At 46.0% G+C, this 19,291-nt stretch overlaps 1 protein-coding gene across 1 annotated transcript in view; it reads right to left on the reverse strand.

The window, feature by feature from the left end:
• COL6A3 (collagen type VI alpha 3 chain) overlaps positions 1 to 19,291 on the reverse strand; it is an 85,059-nt gene that overhangs the window by 29,893 nt on the left and 35,875 nt on the right. The window contains exons 21-31 of the mRNA XM_023740847.1: positions 18,611 to 18,676; positions 17,784 to 17,837; positions 14,957 to 14,992; positions 14,343 to 14,405; positions 12,915 to 12,977; positions 11,015 to 11,077; positions 9,909 to 9,971; positions 7,883 to 7,933; positions 7,091 to 7,126; positions 6,298 to 6,360; positions 5,189 to 5,251 (exon numbers count right to left, since the gene is read on the reverse strand). Coding sequence (XP_023596615.1) covers positions 5,189 to 5,251; positions 6,298 to 6,360; positions 7,091 to 7,126; positions 7,883 to 7,933; positions 9,909 to 9,971; positions 11,015 to 11,077; positions 12,915 to 12,977; positions 14,343 to 14,405; positions 14,957 to 14,992; positions 17,784 to 17,837; positions 18,611 to 18,676 — 621 coding nt within the window. The remainder of the gene's footprint in view (positions 1 to 5,188; positions 5,252 to 6,297; positions 6,361 to 7,090; positions 7,127 to 7,882; positions 7,934 to 9,908; positions 9,972 to 11,014; positions 11,078 to 12,914; positions 12,978 to 14,342; positions 14,406 to 14,956; positions 14,993 to 17,783; positions 17,838 to 18,610; positions 18,677 to 19,291) is intronic.

The following is a 19,291-nucleotide window of genomic DNA, read 5'->3' on the forward strand; positions in this document are numbered from 1 at the left end:
ATGAAGAGATAAAGAACTCAGCCAATCACCGAATGGAATAAGAAACTGACCTAGAGCAGAGAGCAAGGAGAGATACATAGAGAGGTCCCCTATCAGCTACCGCAGCACGGATCCGCCATCCTGGACTCCTGTTGGAGATCACTGAACAGGAGGTACGAGAAAGCAGCTTCACAGAGCTTCCAGCAGGAGACAGAACAACCAGTAACCAGAGATATATGCTTTCCCACCCCCCACCCTTCTTCATCCCCACTTAGCCTCCTCTGCTTCCTGTAGCCACAGTCTCTTGACTGGGAAGCACCAGCTTCACCCTGGTGTTGCTTGGATTCCACCCACCCACACTGGCGGGCTCCTTGAATGCCTTTTGTTGGCTTCTGGTGTTGCTTTTTTCTGCTTCTTTAGATTTCTTCCTTACCTCTCACCACCTCCTCCTCCTTTCTCTCAAATACCTGGCTCTATGCGCCAACTTTGCTTCTTCCTGAAAGGCTGCGAAACACCCCTCAACTATGAAACCGCTTCCTGGCCTGTGCTGCCATGCTGATGGGACCCCTGGGGCTTTTTTGTTTGCTTGTTTGCTCTGATTTGTTCTGTTTTGACTTGTTTGTTTTCTTTTTATTTTCTCGGCCTGGGAGCCCCTTCTAGCTGGGCAGTACCACGCGGCTTGGAAGCTACTCCCTTACTCTGCACACACAGGGACATCCCTGGGTGCATTTCTTTTTTCTTGTTTTTTGGTTTTGTTTTTTATTTTTTATTTTTTGTTTCTTTGTTTTGTTTTCTTCTCTCTCTTACGCCCTTTTTGCCATTCTTCATTTCCAGTTTCTCGATTTATTCATTTTTTTCCTTTTACCCTTTTCCTTTTTTTCTTTTTGTTTTTCCCCATTTCTCAGTCACTCATCTCTCCACTCCAATAGCAAGCTCCCTTAGCACTATTTTTTGTTTGTTTGTTTTTGGCTCCCTGTTACTCTCTCCTCTCTCCTCTCTCCCGTACCCATCTTAGCTCCCCACATCACAATCTACTCCTCCTTCCTGCCTATCTGCGCTGTGCACTGAACATCACACTCCCAAGCAGCACAGGCACGGCCTACTGGAACCTGCCCTGCACTGATTCCAGGTCCGCACTGTCAGTCCTGGTATGTGCCACAAACAACCCATCCCAGCAACTCCCCTCCAGCTGGACCTGCCCTGCTGTACCACACCTGAATGACTGACCCTGCTCATTGGAGAAGGAGGTGAAAAGTATCGCGCCCACCAACGAGCCAACAACAAAGAACGCACAGCCCACCTGCTCAGACATAACCAAATAAAACAAAAAAGCAGGATGAAACAAAAAAATCTACAATCAATAAACGAGGAAAATAACCACTGAATGCCCCCAAAGACAGCAGACAATATCAAAACATTTACAAAAACAGGACAGGATGGTTCCAGTAGGCATCCAAAATAAAACACTAGATGACTTTCCAATAGAAGAAAAGGCACTAGACCTAACCGACAGGGAATTCAAATCTCTAATATTCAGAATTACCCAAGAGTTGAAGCAAAAAGCAGACAAAAATAAGGAAAAATAGACAAATTCATGGAAAAGGCAGGCAAATTCATGGAAAATACAGACAAAAAAATGGAGGAATTCAAGAAACTAATACAGGGACAAAATGCTAAAATAAATTCACAACTAGAAATCATACAAAAACAACAATTAGAAACCCAAAAGATAAACAACAAGATCTCACAAATGGACAATGTCATAGAAGGGCTGAGGAGCAGGTTCGAAACAATGGAAGATAGGATCAGCGAAATTGAAGACAAACACTTGGATACAACTCTGTTTCAGGAAAAATCAGAAAAAAGAATAAAGAAAAATGAAGAAACCCTGAGAATTATGTGGGATACAATCAAAAGCAAAAATCTGTGAGTGATCAGAGTTTCAGAACAGGGGGAGAAAACAGAAAACACAGAGAGGATCATTGAAGAACTGCTGACAGAAAGCTTCCCCAATATCATGAAAGATGAAAAGCTGGCCATCCAAGAAGCCCAACAAAACCCCATATAGGATAGAACCCGAAAGAAAATCACCAAGGCATATCATAATCACACTCACTAAAACCAAAGACAAAGAATCCTGAGAGCAGCTCGAGAAAAACAAAAAGTCAGATACAGAGAAGAAACAATAAGACTAAGCTCAGATTATCTGGCAGAAACCATGCAGGCATGAGGGCAATGGGATGACATATATAAAACCATGAAAGAAAAAAACGCCAGCCAAGAATAATATACTGCAGAACTCTCATTCAAATTTGATGGTGAAATTAGGTCATTTCCAGAGAAACAGAAATTAAGGGACTATGTAAAAACCAAACCAAACTTACAAGACTTATTAAAGGGAGTCCTTCCATCTGAGAACAAACAACATCAGACCACAGGCTGAACATAGGACACAGGACTGTACTAGCCAGATACCAACCTAGGAAATGAACTCTTAAGGACTATGCAAAACCAAAAGAATTACAACAGGGAACCAGAGATGTTAATCTGTAAATGACAACAGCATCAGAACAATAAAAGTGGAAATAAACGGTATAGGTATAGAACCTTCTAACGGAAAGGAAGGCAAGGCAATACCAAGTAATAATACACTGGTTCAAATCTAGGAAGATAAGGGTAAATTTCAAGGTAACCACAAAGAAAGTTAACAAACCTACCATCAAAATAAAGAAGAAAAACATAAAGTCTCAGTAAAAACAAAACCTACAAAAACAAAAGAAATGAAAAAAAAATCCACAAACAAAAGGAACTCAGCACAGGAGAGTAAGAGGAACAAGGAAAATGTCAGCACCACAAAAAAAAAAAAAAAAAAAGCACTACAAAATGCAATCCCACTCCTAGGAATATATTCTAGAGAAATAAGAGCCGTCACACAAATAGATACATGCACACCCATAGTCATTGCAGCACTGTTCACAATAGCAAAAGGATGGAAACAACCTACATGCCCATCAACAGATGAATGGTAAACAAACCATGGTACATACACACAATGGAGTATTATGCAACGATAAAGAAGGATGATGAATATGTAAAGCATCTCATAACATGGATGAAACTGGAGGACACTGTGCTGAGTGAAATAAGTCAATCACAAAAGCACAAATATTGTATGAGACCTCTACTACAAAAACTCATGTAAAAGTTTACACACAAAAAGAAACAATCTTTGTTGGTTACAAGGGATGGAGGAGGTGGGGGGGACTAAATAGACAATAAATAAGTGGTAACTTTGGTGAAGGGTAAGACAGTACACAGTACTGGGGAAGCCGGCACAACCTGTACAAGGAAAGGTCATGGAAGCTCCATACCCTCTCCGAAACTCCCTGAGGGACTGAATCGCTGGGTGGAGGGCTATGGGAACCATGGTCTCTGGAAGCATCTACCTCAACTGACATAACACAGTTTATAAAGTCAATGTTCTACATTCTACCTTGGTGAGTAGCATCTGGGGTCTTAAAAGCCTGTGAGCAGTCATCTAAGATACTCCACTGGTCTCATCCCTTCGGGAGCAAGGGAGAATGAAGAGAACAAGATACAAGGAAAAGATTAGTCCAAAGGACTAATTAATGGACCACAGCTACCACGCCTCCACCAGACCGAGTCCAGTACAGCTAGATGGTGCCTGGCTACCACCACTGACTGCTCTGACAGGGATCACAACACAGGGTCCCAGACAGAGCTGGCGAAAAATGTAGAACAAAATTCTAACTCACAAAAAAAAGACAAGCCTTACTGGCCTGACAGAGACTGGAGAAACCCCGACAGTATGGCCCTCAGACACCCTTTTAGCTCAGTAATGAAGTCACTCCCGAGGTTCACCATTCAGCCAAAGATTAGACAGCCCCATAAAACAAAACAAGACTAATGGGGTACAACAGTCCAGGGACAAGGAAAAGAAGGCAGGATGGGACAGGAAAGCTGGCAATAGGGAACCCAAGGTTGAGAAGGGACAGTGTTGACATGTTGTGGGGGTATTAACCATTGTCATAAAATAATATGTGTACTGTTTAATGAGAAACTATTTGTTCTGTAAACCTTCATTTAAGTACAATACAAAAAAAAAGAATTACCTATGTGAGATCAAGTTGACAACAGCAACTCAAAAGGTTTGATGGGAAGCCTAGGGGGCAGTGAGTTGAAGATAATGGTGACGGAATAATTTGGAAAAGGATACTGAGAATAGCAGCACAACTGGAAGAATGTAATCAATGTCACTGAATTGTACATGTAGAAACTTTTGAAACAGTGTAACTTTGGCAATGTATATTTTCACCAAAAAAAGTTGTCCTCCAAGGTCAAGAAGGGAGAGTGTTGACATGCCATGGGGCTGTTAACCGATGTCATAAAACAATACGTGTACTGACTGTTTAATGAGAAACTATTTGCTGTAAACCTTCATCTAAAGTACAATAAAAAATAATTTTAAAAAAGAACCCCTTCCACTACAAAGGGAAAAAAAAAAACACTTCATTCACTAAAGGTGATAATCAGATCCACTTCACTTACCCTTCTTCTCCTGGGTTCAAACAAACTCTTCCCTGACCCTTTCCTTCTAGAAGTGATTTTTCACCTCTTGAGTTATCGTTTCCATTCTTCTCTGAACGTAATCAATTTCAATACGGGAGACAAGACAAAATTCAACTACTGAAACCAAAACACTGGTAATAAAGAGATGATGGAAGGGTGGCAGAGGATGGACTCCTGGCTTCTGATCGCAGGGCGTTTGTGGTTTTAAAACCTTAAGTCAGTAGCCTCTTTGGGGATTTTATAAGCCAGAGGAAGTACTTCCCAAGCCATGGTCTGACATAACCACACGACTTCTTCAACATGCAAGCAAAAGGTGTTTATATCTGCTTTCTCTTGTTTCTCCTATAAACAAACCTATACCAGAAAACTACAAAGGCAAATTACAATGCATCAGAGACTACAGAGTGCCACAAGCAACTTTTTAAAAAGTTTCTAAGCCTCAAAAATCCTTTCCCCGTTGTGGAATTGGAAGAGCCATGGTTAAAACAAACAAGCAAAAACAGAAAATGATACAGTGCATTTTCTTTGTGAAGACAGGAGATGGTGGAGAGTTTTCTGGGACTATGTGTAAAGTCATCCAGCCCCTAGGAGGCTCGAGTGGAACTGGGTCAGTACTTACAGATTGTCCTGCGTAGCCAGGGTCTCCCTTCTGTCCAACTATCCCTGGAGGTCCAGAATTTCCCTAGAGAGGACAAAGCAAGCATGGCTGAAGTATGGCAGACAACATAAACTTCTCAACTCTTGAAGTTGGAAGGGATGGAAAAGGTGATCTAGTCTAACTTTCCCCATCGCCATGAGAAATCACTCACCTTCAAGGGAGCTCAAGTGTCCCCAAAACTCAACAGTAGGGACAAACAACCTTAACAAAGTTGATGTGTGTCTCCCCACAACTATGCTCTCTGGCAGGTTACAGTAGGGCAAGTGCTTGCCCGAGAACCACTAATAAGATTATCTGTGGGTACACAAGAGAATCGCTAACTGGCAATTAATTAGACAATCGGTCAGTGTTGATAATTAAGTCACTGTTTTCAAACTCTACCTTGAAGAGTATATGATGTAGTTAGATATCTGCACTGATCAAGTTAACAGGATAATTATGAGAATTGTTTAAAAAAAAACTGGATTTTAGGCTACAAATAACGGTTAGCAACTTTGACCTATATCTAGACCACAATTTGCTAATTTAAGACTCGGTGCAATCTTAGAAGGATCAGTAAACATCCATTGAAGATATGAGTCAAGGGCCAAAAGTGGCTTGGGGAAGAGGACAGGCAGCGGGGTGAGGAGAAGGTCTGGTTGGTCTGTGAGCCTAGTACACTCAGGAGCAGCCTGGGTACCTCGTTAAACCCTGTTGCCTCATCTTCTGGTGAACATGGCTATCGTACCTGCACAGACTTCTGGCATTACCCACTCTGAGACTTGGGCCTCTCTTGTGCCACGCTGCGGGTGAGCCTTGGGTACTGACTCTTGAGGTTTGTTAGAGGAAGGGGAACTCCGGACTTCCCTCTAAGGGCAGCATGGCTGAGGGAGAACACCTGCAGACCACAACCACAGGGCTTCTGAGGACATCTGTCTGGGGCTTAGGATTCCTTTCCACCTAGACTATCACTGGCCAAGTTGCTTGTGAAGAAGGATGATGTTCAAAGATGCACTGGAGACTTCAGCACTTAATCATGCCGCGTCTCATGTTCTCACATCCCACCTGCAGCCAAGGTCATACAGACTTACCCTTCGGCCTCGGATCCCCTTGGGTCCTAGTGCTCCATCTGCCCCAGGCTCGCCAGGAGTGCCCTGGGAAGAGAGTCAAGAAGGGGCGCATGAAGCTCGGGCATGGGAAGGTCTAGCTGAGAGTCTTGGGCAGCACCTCTGTGGGTGCCTAGGTCACCTTTCTCAGGGCCTCCAATGGTCAACTTTAATTCACTTTTCCACTGGGTTACTAGTGTATTTGGTGGCATTTGCAGCTCCAGCCTTAGTTTGCTGGTGTGAACTGCTGTCGAGCCAGCCCCGAACCACGGCAACCCCACGCACAACTGATCGGACCGTTGTGATGCATAGGGCTTTCCTGCTTCCTAGTTGTCTTGGTCTGGAAGGTTCAGCATCATAGCAACACACAAGCCTCCACTGACAGATGGGTGATGGCTGTATGTGAGGTGAACCTGCCAGGAATCAACCCGGGTCTCCCACGTGGAAGGCGAGAGTTCTACCACCGAACCACCAGTGTCCCCCAGTCTCACTTAACCAATAACATCATCCAGATTCTAGCAGTTTACAGTTTGCAAAGTACTTTTATTGCAGTGTTATTTCATTTAATCCTCACAAACACCATGACGAGGGTGTAATGTCATTGCCATCCGACGGAGGAGGGAGCTATGTCTCAGAGGGAGTAGAGTCTTTTCCAAGGTCACCTGGTTTGTAAGTGGCAAAGCCAAGGCCAGAGCCAATGTATTCGGATTTTCAGTCCATGGACACACCAGACTTATCCTAAGACAATGGTACTCTTTCACCACTGGGGAATATTTACCTTTGGTCCTGGGTATCCAGGGAATCCTCTTTCTCCCTATAAAAGATAAATGCATGACTCAGTATTTGGCCTCAATTTAAATGCATCTAAAATAAATTGATCTTGAGAAGAAAAGCATGTCTGTAAAGTCATCAAGAAAAAAAGTCACTAAAACACAAGTAAATTCAGGGAAAAGGGAAATAATCATTTAAAAATATGGCATGTCAGAAGCTGTCCTTGGCTACCACCAGTGACCACCCTGCCAAGGAACACAACAGAGAGTCCCTGATGGAACAGGAGAAAAATGGGGTGCAGAACTCAAATTCTAGTAAGAAGACCAGACTTAATGGTCTGACTGAGACTGGAGAAACCCCAGAAAGCATGGCCCCCGGACTCTCTTGTCAACCCAGAACTAGAACAAATCCCAAGGCCAACTCTTCAGACAAAGATTGGACTGGACTGTGGGACATAAAATGACATTCGTGAAGAATGTGCTTCTTAGCTCAAGTAGATACATGAGATTAAATGGGCAGCTTCTGTCCAGAGTTGAGATGAGAAGGCAGACAGGGTCAGGAGCTGGTTGAATGGACATGGGAAATCAGGGGTGGAAAGGAGGACTGTGCTGTCACAGTATAGGGAGAGCAATTAGGGTCACATAACAATGTATGTATAAATTTTTGTATGAGAGACTAACTTGAATTGTAAACTTTCACTTAAACTACAACAATTAAAAAAAAACTTAAAAAAAAAAAAAACTGTTCTTGGAGCCTCCTGGCACCAGGAGCTCTCTGAGAACTCTCAGCAGATACCTACTTTCTTGCCTTTGCGTCCTTCACTGCCCACTCCATCACGTCCGTCATCTCCCTAAGAGGGGAAAGAGAGCATGACCACGGGCCACCATGATGGAGCACATCACAGCAATTTCTGTCCAAGGCCATCTGAGCAGAGGGGCTTTGAGTCCCTGAAATGTTCCAGGACCAAGGTCCAGAATCAGGGGCGTTTCCTGTTCCTATTTGTCCTCCAGGTGGAAAGCAAGACCATGTCCCTAAGTTGTGGGCGTGGAGGAATCCCTTTGCAAATGGTGCTGGTGAGCTCAAAATACAGAGAAACTGCTGATAACTTTTGATAAAGATACTGTTTTGATGTAGAATCAAAGACTCAGAGAACCAGACAATCTTAGAGTTGAAAGGAATCTTTAAGGCCGCCTTGATTCTATGCATCTGAGTCTTTGATCTGCATCAAACAAGAACACTGGAATCGATCCTTTGGCCCTTTCTGAGTCTTCTGCGCTCGGCTCTTACCGTCTCCCGAGTCCATCCCTTCCTTCCAGGTGCAGGCTTCGAGATTGTCCTCCTTCCCAAATGCCCTCCTCCCCATATTCACAAATCTGTCCCTATCATGCTCTCACGTGGGGCAGTCAGAACTGGACATCCTTCATTATTTCAAAAGAACCAGAAGAATTAATGTTGAATATATATTAATATCTCTAAAGCATGTATAAAACATGCACTTAGTTAACTGACAATTCTTTTTTATTTATTTTGTTTTTGTTGTTGACAATATACACAGCAAAACATAACTGACGGTTTTAAAGGAACATCATATGTTTTAAAAGTCCTTTCAGCTGTTGCCTCCAAATTTATGGAAAGAGATTCATGAAGAGATTTCCTTTAATAATGCGGATAGATTTTAAAGTCTGATTCCTTTCCAACCCCTCCCCCCACCCCCACCCGGGTTCTTTGTAAGTGGCGAAGCCAAGGCCAGAGCCCACATATTCTGATTTTCAGTCCATGGATATACCAGACTTATCCTAAAACAATGGTATTATTTTACCACTGGGGAATAGCTACCTTCGGTCTTGGGTATCCAGGACTAAAAGTAAAAGAAGCAGATTTTTTAAACTTTCATTCACTGCGGAGAAGTTACAAACTCAAGAAAAATATTTCAAAGCTTCGAGCTTTTATAACCGTTGGCTCAAACTGGTCTGTGTATACAGTTTTTAGGGGGGGTGATTCATTCTAGAAAAATTCTCAGTGTACTGTAGATTTCTTTTTCCTAAACAGAAATGTGTATTACAAAATTATTACTGAGAAATTAGCATATTTTTAGATAACATTTTTAAAATGAGTTATCAAGGGAATGGTTTCTATCCCTAGAATGTTTTATGCAAAAGAAATTCTTTCAATCTGGACTGAGACCTTATCAAATCCAAGTTCATTTTAACCCAAAGGACGTGTATTTCTCTTCGGAGACACTCCAGTGGGTCATGCTCACAAAATGTTTGCAGGACTCCAAAATGAAGGTGGTTCCCGTTTCAGCAAATCACCACATTCACTTATTAGGATAAATAAAGGGGAAAAAATATCAGGACCCACTAACCTCACCCCCACCATGAAATGAAACTTATTTGCTGTTGATAAGCAGCAGGTTTCACAGTTTTCAATCATATCCTCAATACTACAAGAAAATTAAAAAAAAAAAAAATTTGTTGCCATCCAGTCAATTCTGACTCATAGTGACCCTATAGGACAGAGAAGAACTGCCCCATAGGGTTTCCGAGGCTGTCATCTTTATGGAAGCAGACTGCCACATCTTTCTCCTAAGGAGTGGCTGGCAGGCTAGAACTGCCAACCATTTGGTTAGCAGCCAAGCACTTAACCACTAGACTGCCGAGGCTCCAACACCATAAGAAGCAAGGTTCAAGTCTTCTCTATTTGGAACCCACCCCAATTTGCAAGGACAAAAAGCTGACCCAGAGCAGGGTTCTATCTCTTTACTTCTTGAACCTTTTGGCAAAGACTCAGAGACAGCCTGGGCCTCAAGCGCATCTTGATCTTACCGTCTCCCCACGAGGGCCTCTGTTCCCAGCACCTCCCCGTGGTCCTGGCTCTCCGGGCTCACCCTAGGAAGAAAAATAAGGCTGAGACACCTGCAGGTCTACAATTGATTTCAAGCCCTGCTTTCCTTCTGGGTGACGTCACCAGTAGGGTTGCCACCAGCTGCCAGCGCTCCCCCGACTTCATCTCTAGGTTTTGATGAAATGATTTTTTTAAACACAACATTCATATGTGGACTCCTGGAAAAGAATCTAGAAAGTTTTGTGTTTGTTCTTTTCATCACCATGGACGTGGGTGGGTGGGGGCATGGTGACAGGAAACAGAGAGAAAGGAGGGGGTAAAAGAAGGCACGAAGTCGGCGGGCTTTAAAATCAGCAGTGAAACCCAACACCATTCCACAGAGGCATACAGAGGGCTCTGGATTCCCATGAACCCACTTCTTTTCCTGAGAAAATATTTAAACAAAGATCAACAAAAGTATCTTTGCTGTTGCAGCTACTATAACTAGTCTTAAACAAAACAATTTACCAAATAGGGCCTCCGAGAGCCATGGATGCTAAGCATATTTCTTAAGAACATCATCGTCACTCTGAAATATGCTGTATTCGCAGAAACGTTATGATCAATTGCAGCTTTCCTCAAGGTTGACAGAAAGTAGGTTCTCAGACAGCCTTCAGTAACAAACCTGCTATTATCTAAACACGGTTAGCAGAGGGCTGTGTGCACTGCCAGCATTTAAAGAATGTGTGTCCGTATGATGCTCGAAACGGGGCTAAGTGCTGCTGTTGGCTCTGAAGGCTCAAACGGCCCTCCAGCCCTCCTCTCATAGCCAACGTGCAGATGGATCAGATCATCCACCAGTTGATGGAACATTCCAGAATGCCAACGCCCAGAGCCCCGGCAGTGCATCCCCTCGTGTGGGGAAGGTTATCCCACTGGCCAAGATGGCTCTCAACAGGGGCGGCTGATGTGAGAAAGACCTGTGGTGAGCAGGAGGTCTGTCCAAACTAAGCAGATGGGCAGACAGACAAAAAAGGGAGAGGCAAGGTGCGGTGTCGGGCCAGGCTCCTGTCCTTAAGAAATGAGCTCCACTTTGTTCCAGACGAACCTTTCTTCCCAGGGGACCAGTTCTGCCGCGTTCTCCAGGAGGCCCCGCAGTCCCTCCACCTCCCTACAGCAAGAGGAGAAGGGTTTGTCAGTGAAACATGCAACCGTCTGACGAGAAGTCTCTCTCAAGCCCTCAATCCCGTCTCTGCCCTACTTAGCGGTCAGACCACCAAGGGGATACCACCTGCCCCGCCCACAAGTCCCAGCCCGTGGTACAGCACCCTCCAGGCACTAGAGACTCCATATAAACACGCGCAGACATGGCTGTTCAGCCTCGTGAGGTACTGTGCAAATGTAAAATATTAGCATTGCCTCTAGCCCCAGTTTTTACACACTCATTGCAGTTATTAGTGTTTAAATAATGTACACAATGAAGGGACCAGTCCCTGGAGAAGGACATCATGTGTGGTCAGGTAGAGGGTCAGCAAAAAAGAGGACGGACTGACATAGTGGCTGCAACAATGGGCTCAAACATAGCAACGATTTTGAGGATGGCACGGGACCAGGCAGTGTTTCGCTCTGTTGTACACGGGGCTGCTATGAGTCGGAACCAACTCAACAGCACCTGACAACAGCAACGGTGTGCATATCCTGTATGTCGCTGACTAGACGACAAGCATTCAGATGGGATGTGACTTTGTTTCCCCTCTCTCTTCACACCCCCCACAATAAGCACCTGACTTATACAAGTGTATAAGGCCTGTTGAACGAATGAACACATCAACAAATGAAAATAACTCTGAAAACGTGGTGCTGGCTGCATAGCCCAGAAATGACTAACATGTATGGCAAAAACTCGATGGTGGGGAAGTATGGTTCTGGGGTAATTGGTGAACTATTTGATTGAGGGCTTGGACCTATACCACCTTAAATTCTGATCAATTAGAAGTTAAATAAAAAGTTAACACATACATAGACACAAAAGCTTTGAAACTAGGTATTTATCAGATTTCAAGCTTGGGAAGGAGTTTCTAAGCAAACAACCACCTTCACAAAGTGCCTGTCTACTTCGTTGTGAAATATTTTTGTGCAATTGTGTAGCAACGGGCCAGCTTGCGGCCAGTGAATTACTCATTACTATTGCCTTGTAACAAATGGCAGGCTGCCTCCCTCAAGGTCCTATCAGAGGGGGAAGCAGGGGCAGAGCCATTGCAGCTGGTCCCCAGCTCAGCAAGGACATGTTTCTGCTTGCTCATCCCCAATGGCTGAGATACATGCTGATGTCCGAGGTCACAGAAAGTTTAACCAACATCTTCATTATTGAACTTGAGGACGGGGAAGTCCTTAACGAAATGCTAACTGCAGGGGCTACCTCTGGAAACTCAACATGAAATGCTTTGACATAATCTAGGAATTTTGGTAGATTTAATCTGATTTTGCACCCCTGGGTGGTGGGAATGGTTAACGCACTCAGCTGTTAACTGTAAGGCTGGTGGTTTGAGTCCACCCAGAGGCATCTCTAAAGAATGACCTGGTGATTTAGTTCCAAAAAACTAGCCACTGAGAACCCTATGGAGCACAGGTCTACTCTGACGCACACAGAGTTGTCATGAGTTGGAGTCAACTAGGTGGCAACTGGTTTCATTACGTTTTACACGGTTCCATCCGACAGCTTCATTAACCTCTACTTCCCTACCACCTATTTTTTGCTATATACGTTAGGGTCATTTCTGGGCTATGCACTGGGGCTTAGAAGTCCCAGAAGCACTGAGAAAAGGGGTCTCTTACTTCCTTGGGGTAATCTAGCCACTCTCTGCGAGGATCCAGGATCTGTGCTGCCCAAGACTCGGGCTAAGGGGAAGGTCTGTCTACGGTAACATCAGCCAAGAAACTCTCGATCTCCTCAGGGAAGCGCCTGTCTGTTCAGCTAAAGAGAGGGGTTGGGTTGGAGGCAGACTCACCCGAGGTCCAGGGATGCCTTGCTCACCGATCAGTCCTGGAGGACCAGTAGGACCAGGGGGACCCTGAGGAAGTAAAAGGCCAACATCAGTGCCGAGCTCAGGTGTCTCCATAAGGAGCCTCAAAGTGGCACCTGTGTAATCCACAGAGCAGAGCCTCACATTCGCCATCCAAAAAGGCCAACGGAGACAGACTGTCTTGTCTTAGCTGCAACAGCAGCAGCCTCAATCCACAACATGAGTGTGAACATTATTTAGAATACATATATAAGGAACAGATATTCGAACAAATACTTGATATGAATATCCACAGCAGTGCTATTCGCAACAGAGCAGAGGAGGAAGTAACCCAAGTGTCCAGCAACAGATGAACAGATAAACAGAACGCAGCATATCCATACAACGGAATAGCACCCAAGTGCAGATGCTAGGGGGGTGACGGGGTGCAGACGGCACCGGGTGACGCTCTCTATTAAATTTTTGTGCAGTGTTTCAGCAGAAATTTATTATTTTTTATAAAAATACCCCTGTAGTTATAACAACAAAAACATTTTTCATAAGCCCAGCTTACACGTATCAATACACTTACAAGGCTAAAACTCTATGCTAATTTACTTTTTGAACTTTCTAATGCACTCTGGTCAGAGCTGTCATTATTACCCAACCACAATGATGCTTCAAATCACGTGGTTTCGTCTGCACGTGCTACAAGCACAGGCTGTTGTTTCCATTGCAGCCCATGTTTTTATAGTTGCTGATTTTGTCAGATTTTCTGGTGTTTTAGCTACAATATCGTGGCAATTAGTATTTGTGAACCAATATCAATAACTTTTTTGAGAATCAAGTAGTAATTAGAGGAAAAGGAGTGATATATGGAATTACGATTTACAAGAAACAGTACCAAAACCATTACTAAGGATTCCGTATGAACTAGTACAAGAGGAGATCCATGGGCGGTGGGGGGTGACACCATGAGTTACTGCACTGGGTGACGTCAACCCTAGTGATGCCACTGATATCATTCGGACAAGTTCTGATACATGCTACCACATGGATGAACCTTGAAAACATACACTAAGTGGAAAAGCCAGACACAAGAGGACATATATTGTACAATTCCATCTATGTGAACTATGTGGAATAGGCAAATCCACAGACACACAGTGCCGACTGGTGGTTTCCAGGGGCTCGGGGAGGGGAGAATGTTGAGTGACTACTTAACGGGTACGGGGTCTCCTCTCGGGGGGATGAAAATGTTTTGAAAGTAGGTAGAGGTTAGGGTTGCACAATATTATAGTTATACTCCTGCCGCTGAATTGCACACGTGAAAACGGTCAATTTTGTGTGATACAAATTTCACCTCAATTTAAAAAACGCAAGGGCATCTGGGAAGATATCACAAGGCACGCAGTCACTCGAGGGGGTACTGACCTGTGCACCTCTGGTCCCCTGTTCTCCCACAAAGCCAGGCTGGCCTGGGTCACCCCTGTTGCCCTAGAAAACAAGAGGAGATGCAGGGAGAGGTCAGAATGGTTATCGTCAATGCCGGCTCTGTGTCCCACAATCCTTTCTGGACAAGGAAAATGGAGCTCTGAGCGGGGGTACAGGCGGTTAACCCATGGGGTGAGACATCCGGCAGCATGGAGCTGGCTGATCATTTGTGCTTTTATACTTGTTTCTCACTCTGGACTAACTTGTCCTCAGGACGGCTCCGAGAAAGAACGAGAATTTAGACCTGAATCCCCCTCGCCATCAAGAGGTGTGCCTTGCTGGCGGCCAGACAAGGGGGCGCGTTAAGGACAGGAGATGCGGGACCTGTGTCCTCGGTCCCTCTCTCTCATCTTCCCCTCGTCCAGGGTCAGCCAGGTTCACAGGCCTTTGCAGAAGACATTGGTGGGAAAGATGGTGGAGCTAGAGAGCCTCGATGGCCTCAGGGCAGACCAGTTTTTATTCATGGGCTGGGGTGAGTCTGGGCCCCTGGAAGAACAATGTCCTGTGAGCACAGTGAGTGAAATTGCAAAGAGACGCCCACCTTCGAGGCTTACCTTACTTCCTGCTGGTCCCCTTCGGCCAAAGCCGCCCTGCAGAAGGAGAAGTCACACAGTCTGTGAGAGGAGATGGGGCCGCGGGGGACCCAGCTGGGATGCTGGTCTCTGCGACTTAACCCACACTCATCCTTCCCTCAGTGGATGGCTCTGAGCACCCGCCGGGTGCCAGGGGCTCTGCCTGTGCAGAGAGGGGACACCCACAGAAAAAGACCCCTTCCTCCCGCCCTCCGTCTCGGCAAGTTTTTCTTCCATGCCTTCCTGTCAATCGTCCAGATGGAGGCTTTGAGAATTATTTCAGACCTGCCAAGCAAAATAAGGACTCCTTCTGGCTGCACAGTCCCCGCCCCACAATTTCAAATAAGGAATATGAAGTGAGAATGTCAACCTGTCTCTCTTCTCCCATTTTCCTAACTAACTGTCACGAGAAGTAATGAAATACGTTCATTACAGCGGAAGGGAGTCCCACATTCTCCAAAGTATCCTGGCCAAAATATAACACGTCCTCAGTTGAATGAAGGGTTCAAAGTGCACACATGTGGACCCAAAGACCCAGGGGATGCAGGTGGGCCCCATGACTGGGCAGCTCTCCCTCGATGTTCCACAGGTGACCTTAGTTCATATAAACATGGGCTCTCTGCTACATGAGGAATCTGCTCATTCCCACTTTGTGGTTTCTTCCTCTTCGGCAGGAGAGGTCGGGGTAGGAAAGCACGCATGTCCTGGGTATACCTTTCCCACATGGTTTTTAGCTGCTGTCAAGTCAACCTGACTCATGGCAACCCAGTGCCCAAGGAACGCAACGCTGCCAACATTCCATTGTGATCCATAGGGTTTTCACTGGCTGTTTGCACAAGCAGATCACCAAGCCTGGTCTTCCTGGTCTGTCTTGGTCTGGAAGCTCTGCTGAAATCTGTTAGGGTCACTGCAACACACGAGCCTCCACCGATAGATGGGAGGTGGCTGTAATGAGGTGCACTGGCCGGGTCTTTCAAAGGGCAGGGGTTGGTATTCTGCAGACATAACATGTCAGCTCTGTCAGGGGCTTGGCCCATCTGCTGCATCAGCCCAAGAACCAGGCCCTCCACCTGCAGTGGCCCAGCCCGACAATCTTCTGGGGCGCCCAGTTCGTCATTCCTCACTCTAGTGGCAGCTGGACAGCACACGGCAAGTGGGAGAGTGTGGGGGTCGCTCCCCTCTTCAGCAGAGCAACAGTCTGCCTGTCCCCTCACAAAGGCACACCGTAGAGAATTATAGAGGCCAGCAGTGCTCCGTGACACCTTGCTCAGGCCAGGGGGAGCCTGCCGAGGCTCAGGAGGGTGGTAGAGAGTGATGGAGCCTCCACGGGAGGGACACATTTCATCTTGGGGTCAGCCTGGTACAGCGAGGTGCCAAGGGACGGAGCAGGGGGCCACATAGCCAGTGTCCACCTGCCTCAGGGAAAAACTGAGTCTGCAAGAGCCTCTACTGCACCAAATTCAAGTCCCAGTTTCTACCATGCGCACAGAATTAAAACCAACCGTTTGTCCTACTCTATCTTAAGTCATTTCCATAAAAGCAAGTTTTGGCTCCATTCTCAAGCCAAGTTATAACAGCACATTATCACAATTGATGTGCCTTTCCTCCTTTCTTTTTCATTCCATAGCTCCTTATTCAAAAATAATGCTCAAACATTTCAAAGTAACATTTTAAAAATTCAAGTTCTCTTCTGGATGTTAAAAACAAAATTATAGGTGCGATGAGAAGGCAGAGAGGGTCAAGAGCTGGTTGAAAGGACACAGGAAGTCCAGGGTGGAAAGGAGGAGTGTGCTGTCACAGTATAGGGAGAGCAATTAGGGTCACATAATAATGTATGTTTAAATTTTTGTATTACAGACTAACTTGAATTGTAAACTTTCACTTAAAGTACAATAATAAAAAAATTTTAAAAAATCATTTTTTTAAAAAAAAGCAAAATTACCCCCATTATATAATTATGTTATTTGATTTGGGTCAGAGTCATTGTTTTAAAAGCTCCTTGCCCCAGCGTGTCTTCCCTTAGAGGGTCCAGCTGGGGATGCCCTAATCGTCCTCGCTGCCACTTGGGAAATGGCTGGACAGCCCCAGCATCTCGCTCTTGTGCCCTGCCAGTTTCTGAGCAGAGACCTGTCCTAGGCACCCACCAGCACCCCGGTCTCCCTTGGGGACTGACCAACTTCCGGACCACTGGGCCCAAATTCTCTGCGCCCCAGAAAACTTCAGCTTATCGTTTACATCAGTATGTCACTAGGATTTCTTCAACAAGACTCAGAGCCTTGGCATCCACTGAGCTATCCCGCAGCAGACATTTCCGGAACGTCTTGAAAAAGCAATTCCAAGATGCCAAACACCAGAAAACTGAATCTAGTTCCATTGTTTGCATTTCGGTGGCACAGAAAAAATAAATTATAAAAACAACAAATATACAACCTCTTCAGCCTTCTTGCCCCTTATTCCGTCCCTTGCCCAGTATTTCAGTTGGATTTTAAAGATACTTCGTGCGATAAAACCAGGCCAAGCACTCGACAGCGGCAGAGGTGTTAGTTTTAAAAAGCGTTTGTTTGGGGTGCTATTTTTTTGTTTGTTTGTTTGGAGGAACAGGATGGGGGTGGGGGGGACGGAATGGAGTGCAGAGTAAATTGTAAGAAAGAAACATTCCTACGTGCAGCAAGATTTGGCTAACAACGCCTTCAGAAATCCCACTAAAGGCCCTCAGTGAAACGTCACAGAGCAACTGTGTTTGGCAGATTGGTGTGGCTCTTGCAGAAAACGACCCCTGAGCCCCCTCCCAGCCCCAGGAGGTACTCACAGCTTTCCCAGGATCTCCAGGCCCTCCGGACACTCCATCTCTCCCAGGGAAGCCCTGGTGAGGAAAAGCATGGCATGAGAGGCTCGTCTGCACGGAAGAACGTCTAGTTCTTGAATCCCGTACGAGAGACACGACAGGAAAGGGGACCAACGTGCAGAGGAAGGGCCCGTCTTCAGGAGGATGGAGGCCCCTAGACCAGTGCGCTCACGCCTCATCACACCTCGGCCTCCACAAGCACTTTCCGTCCGTATCTTTTTTTTTTCCCCAGTTACCATTGAGTCAATTCCAACTCACGACAACCCCATGTGTGTCAGAGTAGAACTGTGCTCCATGGGGCTTTCAAAGGCTGATTTTTCAGGAGTAGATTGCCAGGCCTTTCTTCCTAGTCACCTCTAAAAACCCATGGCTGTCGAGTCAATTCTGACTCATAGTGACCCTATAGGACAGAGAAGAACTGCCCCAGAGGGTTTCCAAGGAGCAGCTAAGATTCGAACTGCCAGCCTTCTGGTTAGCAGCCGAGCCCTTAACCACTACACCACCACCTCTGGGTGGACTAAAACCTTGAACCTTTCAGTTAGCCGCTGAGCACTCAATCATCTGCACCACCCAGTGCACAAACTCTGCCCAGAAGGCCCCGTTTGGGGAAGATCGCTTTGGTCCTGTATATGCCCACAGACCATGTTATCGAGGCTCTCTGCTCCCGACCTCTATGGGACACCTCAAGGTGGCTGCCAGTGGCCGGGATTCAAGGACTGAGGGGAGGCCAAGGTGAGTGTTGCTTCTTGGGCCTCAGCACAGGGAGGCTCCAAGACCACAGGAGCACTTACCATGGGGCCGATCTCACCGGTTTCTCCCTTGGGTCCTGACTGCTGTCCGTCCCTTCCGGAGTCACCCTGCAAACATATGGATCAGGGAAAGAGGCACACGCAGAGGGAAATCCACTGTAACCCGGGCTGGACTGTCCGTGTGGGAAGGCCTCGGTGACCACACCAGTGTCAGGCTCAGAGGGCACAGCCCTTGGGCCATGCTCACCCAGAAGGTGCCCATCCAACCAGCACAGAACCTAGCCGTGGGGTCAGCAAACCACTCTGAGCCCCAAACAGGAGGCGGTGGTTCTTCCTCCCCAGGAGAAGGAGCCCCCCAGCCAACCACTGGATTAAAGGTCACTCTGGCCTCACTCTTGGCCATGGAGGAGGGGGCTGGCCCGGTGAGAGGCACTTGCTTACAGGTTTTACAGAGCCATAAAATGAGAAGAGGTGCCAACTCTTTTCCCAAAGCAAATCTGAAGTGTCCTGAGATCACATCTTAGAGACACTTCTTAGGTCTACGTATCACAGCCTTGCCAACACTCACCGAGCACATCGCCAAGGACCCCAGAATCACAGGGAGAGGAACAAACCACACGTTTCATCAAAGCTTCACGCAATTTCAACAGTAAAATTCTTCTTCCATCCCCACCTCCCGCCACAGCCCTCCTCCCCTGCGTCTTCCCCAGACTCCGATCTAAA

This window comes from Trichechus manatus, unplaced genomic scaffold (genome assembly GCF_000243295.1).
Source record: "Trichechus manatus latirostris isolate Lorelei unplaced genomic scaffold, TriManLat1.0 scaffold00165, whole genome shotgun sequence".
Lineage (NCBI taxonomy): Eukaryota > Metazoa > Chordata > Mammalia > Sirenia > Trichechidae > Trichechus > Trichechus manatus.